The 2760-nt window shown below is 46.3% G+C and overlaps 1 protein-coding gene across 1 annotated transcript; it reads right to left on the minus strand.

Annotated features, from left to right (window-relative positions):
* Positions 1 to 1756: 1756 nt before the first annotated feature.
* Positions 1757 to 2760, minus strand: LOC140175638 (uncharacterized). Its single transcript, XM_072204165.1, has 3 exons — positions 2423 to 2760; positions 2194 to 2336; positions 1757 to 2091 (listed from the first exon to the last, which is right to left on the minus strand). Exons 1-3 carry the CDS (start codon positions 2758 to 2760, stop codon positions 1757 to 1759), a joined length of 816 nt encoding a protein of 271 aa, XP_072060266.1.

The raw sequence follows: 2760 nt of genomic DNA on the forward strand, positions 1-2760 counted from the left end.
AAGAGTATTGTCGACGTGTTGTTAGCTTTCTTTTCAAAAAATGACGTTAACCCCCACCTCCTCATGGGTGATCGGGAAGTCACTAGGAATTATATTTGTGAGTGGCTTTATCTTCACTTTTTTGTTACTATTGCTTTAATTTGCTATGCCGACCTCACAACATAATAGGTTTCATGGTTTTGTTGTAGTGGGAATGTAGGCCGAAGTGACAAGACTTGACGCTTTATACAACACCTTTTTGGCTAGAGATAGCGACGAAGAACCGACCAATGAGAACCAGGAGGTTCCCCCCAAATATGTTGAGGCCCAGGCGGTGCCTTCCTCCTATGCTGCCAAGGTGACGCCCCATAACACTATCGAGATGCATGCCTCTCCTACCCAAGCTGAGGTGGTCGGTACCGACGAGGGCTCGACCTCTCAACCACAATTTGAGGACGATGAAAGTGGTGGTTGTAAATAACCCGAAGAGGAAGAGGTCGTCCTCTAGCCCTGAAGGAGCCCTCACTGTGATGGAGAGAAACTTTGATGTCGGGAACTTTATTGACGCCCAACTGCTTCCTGGCATGGAGGACTTCTTCCATGGTGGGGACCTTACTTCGCAAGCAAGGTGGATGTACCGAACTCTTCTTCGCGGGGCGGCCATAGCGGGGAAGGCAGAGTTTGCCCTGGCAGGGGCGCAGTCTGTTCAGAGGAAGCTTGAGTCTTCTGTTTAAGCCAATAATAAATTTAAGGTGGAAGTTGAATCACTTCGGGAGCAGCTGTCCAGCATAGATGAGAAGCTTAAAGCTGTCGAGGAGAAGGACAGAGTCGCCAAGGAGAAATTGAAGACTTCTGAACTAAGGCTGCTAATTTAAGAAGAAGTACAGGGAGACCGTGAAGTAGGAGAAAAATGTCATATTGATGACTGAAGAGGCTCTTAAAGCCCAAGTGAAGCTCGTGGCTCCAGACTTCGACACATCGGCGATCGGGGTCTTTAAGACCATTAAGGATGGCAAGATTGTTGATATGCCAAAGAAGTGATCTCTGTACTCTTGTATAAATTTTGCAACTTTGTTGTCGTGCATGTTGAATCTTGTAACTTTAAACTACTTTAGTAGTCGCTTGGTCAGCTTATGGTTAGTGTTCTTCCCCTCTTACATAGTAGTGCATTTTTGTTCTATTTGGTTACCATTTTGTTGGTATTGGCTTGTCGACCTGTAGCGCTGGTAATTTGACGAAGCCAAGTCATGGCTTTATTACTGCTATAGCCGTTTGTTATAGTGTTAGTTTGGTTGGTTCCCGGTGTGATCAGTCCCGGGTTATCATATCGTCGCCCCATTTACCACGTATCATAAGAAATTTATTGACATGGGATGTAAAAAGGGGAAAAGGTAAATTTAATCATAAGTGAACATTAATCAGTAGTTGATCAGATCTATGGAAATGATAAGTATTTCACAAAAGTGAATTATTTAATGATAAAGCAAAACCCGGGTCTTATAGAACCTGGCAGGTCGCCTATTCAGCGCATTTGGTCAGAATAAAATCTTCTTAGGTTCCTCGCATTCCATGTTCTCGGGACTTTCTTGCCGTCGAGTCTTTCCAACTTGTAGGTTCCTCTGCCGATTACTTCCTTTATCCTGTACGGGCCTTCCCAGTTCGATGCCAGCTTACCTTCTCCTTGAGTCGGCAGTCCGAGGTCGTTGCACCGTAAGACCAGGTCATTTTGCTCAAATTTTCTCCTAAGTACTTTGATGTTGTAGCTCAAGGCCATTCTTTACTTCAGCGCTGCTTCCGACAAATGGACCATCTCTCTTGCCTCGTCTACTAGGTCTTTTTCCACAGCTTCTTCCACTCCTCCCAAGAGTAACCGTGGGCTCGGTTCGCCGACTTTTACAGGTATCATAGCATCCACCCCGTATGTTAGGCAAAATGGGGTCTCCTCAGTAGACGATTGCTGGGTTGTGCAGTAGGACCAGAGGACTGAGGCGAGCTCGTCAGCCCATGCTCCCTTCTTCTTATCAAGCAGCTTTTTGAGGCCTAGCAGGATGACCTTATTCGCGGCCTTAACTTGGCCATTCGTCAGGGGTGTTCCACATATGAGAACTTTTGCTTTATGCCCAAGTATGCAAGGAACTCTCCAAACTTCTTATTGGTGAACTACATCCCGTTATCAGAGATAACGACTTCTGGGATGCCGAATCGAGTTACTACCTGTCTCCACATAAACTTCTGACAACTGGATAAGAATATGCTGGCTAGTGGCTCGGCCTCTATCTACTTGGTATAATAGTCGATAGTAACTATAAGGAACTTGACTTGCTCCGGACCTACCGGGAAGGGTCCTAGGAAGTCGACTACCCAATGTGCAAAAGGTCAGGAAGACGTCAATAGATTTAGCTCGGTTGTTAGCGCCTTGTGAAAATTGGCGTTCTCCTGGCACTTGACGCATTTCCTCACGAATTCTTTGGAGTCCTTCATCATCGATGACCAGTAATAACCAGCTCTGATGAGCTTCCTTGCTAGGGCTTTGGCCCCGATGTGCATCCTTGCTTGGGCTTTGGCCCCGATGTGGTAACCACAACACCCCTCATGGACCTCTCTGAGCACATAATCCATTTGGTCTGGATGCAGGCATTTTAGCAAGGGTTGGTTGGGTCCCTTCTTAAACAACTGACCTTGTATGATTGTGTATTTGGCCACCTCCCTTCTCAATGCTTTGGTCGAATTCTTGTCGCCAGGAAGCTTGCCACTTTCCAAGAAGTCGGTGATCGGGTCCAT

The sequence above is a fragment of the Arachis hypogaea genome, chromosome 10 (assembly GCF_003086295.3).
Source record: "Arachis hypogaea cultivar Tifrunner chromosome 10, arahy.Tifrunner.gnm2.J5K5, whole genome shotgun sequence".
NCBI classification, from domain to species: domain Eukaryota; kingdom Viridiplantae; phylum Streptophyta; class Magnoliopsida; order Fabales; family Fabaceae; genus Arachis; species Arachis hypogaea.

What these genes read in the sequence shown, in the direction of transcription:
- LOC140175638 (XM_072204165.1), bottom strand. Translation starts at nt 2,760, where the DNA reads ATGGACCCGATCACCGACTTCTTGGAAAGTGGCAAGCTTCCTGGCGAC. An exon ending in TTCGTGAGGAAATGCGTCAA is followed by an intron (nt 2,337 to 2,422) that starts GTGCCAGGAGAA and finishes CACATTGGGTAG; the next exon opens with TCGACTTCCTAGGACCCTTC. An exon ending in AGAAGTTTATGTGGAGACAG is followed by an intron (nt 2,092 to 2,193) that starts GTAGTAACTCGA and finishes TTGGGCATAAAG; the next exon opens with CAAAAGTTCTCATATGTGGA.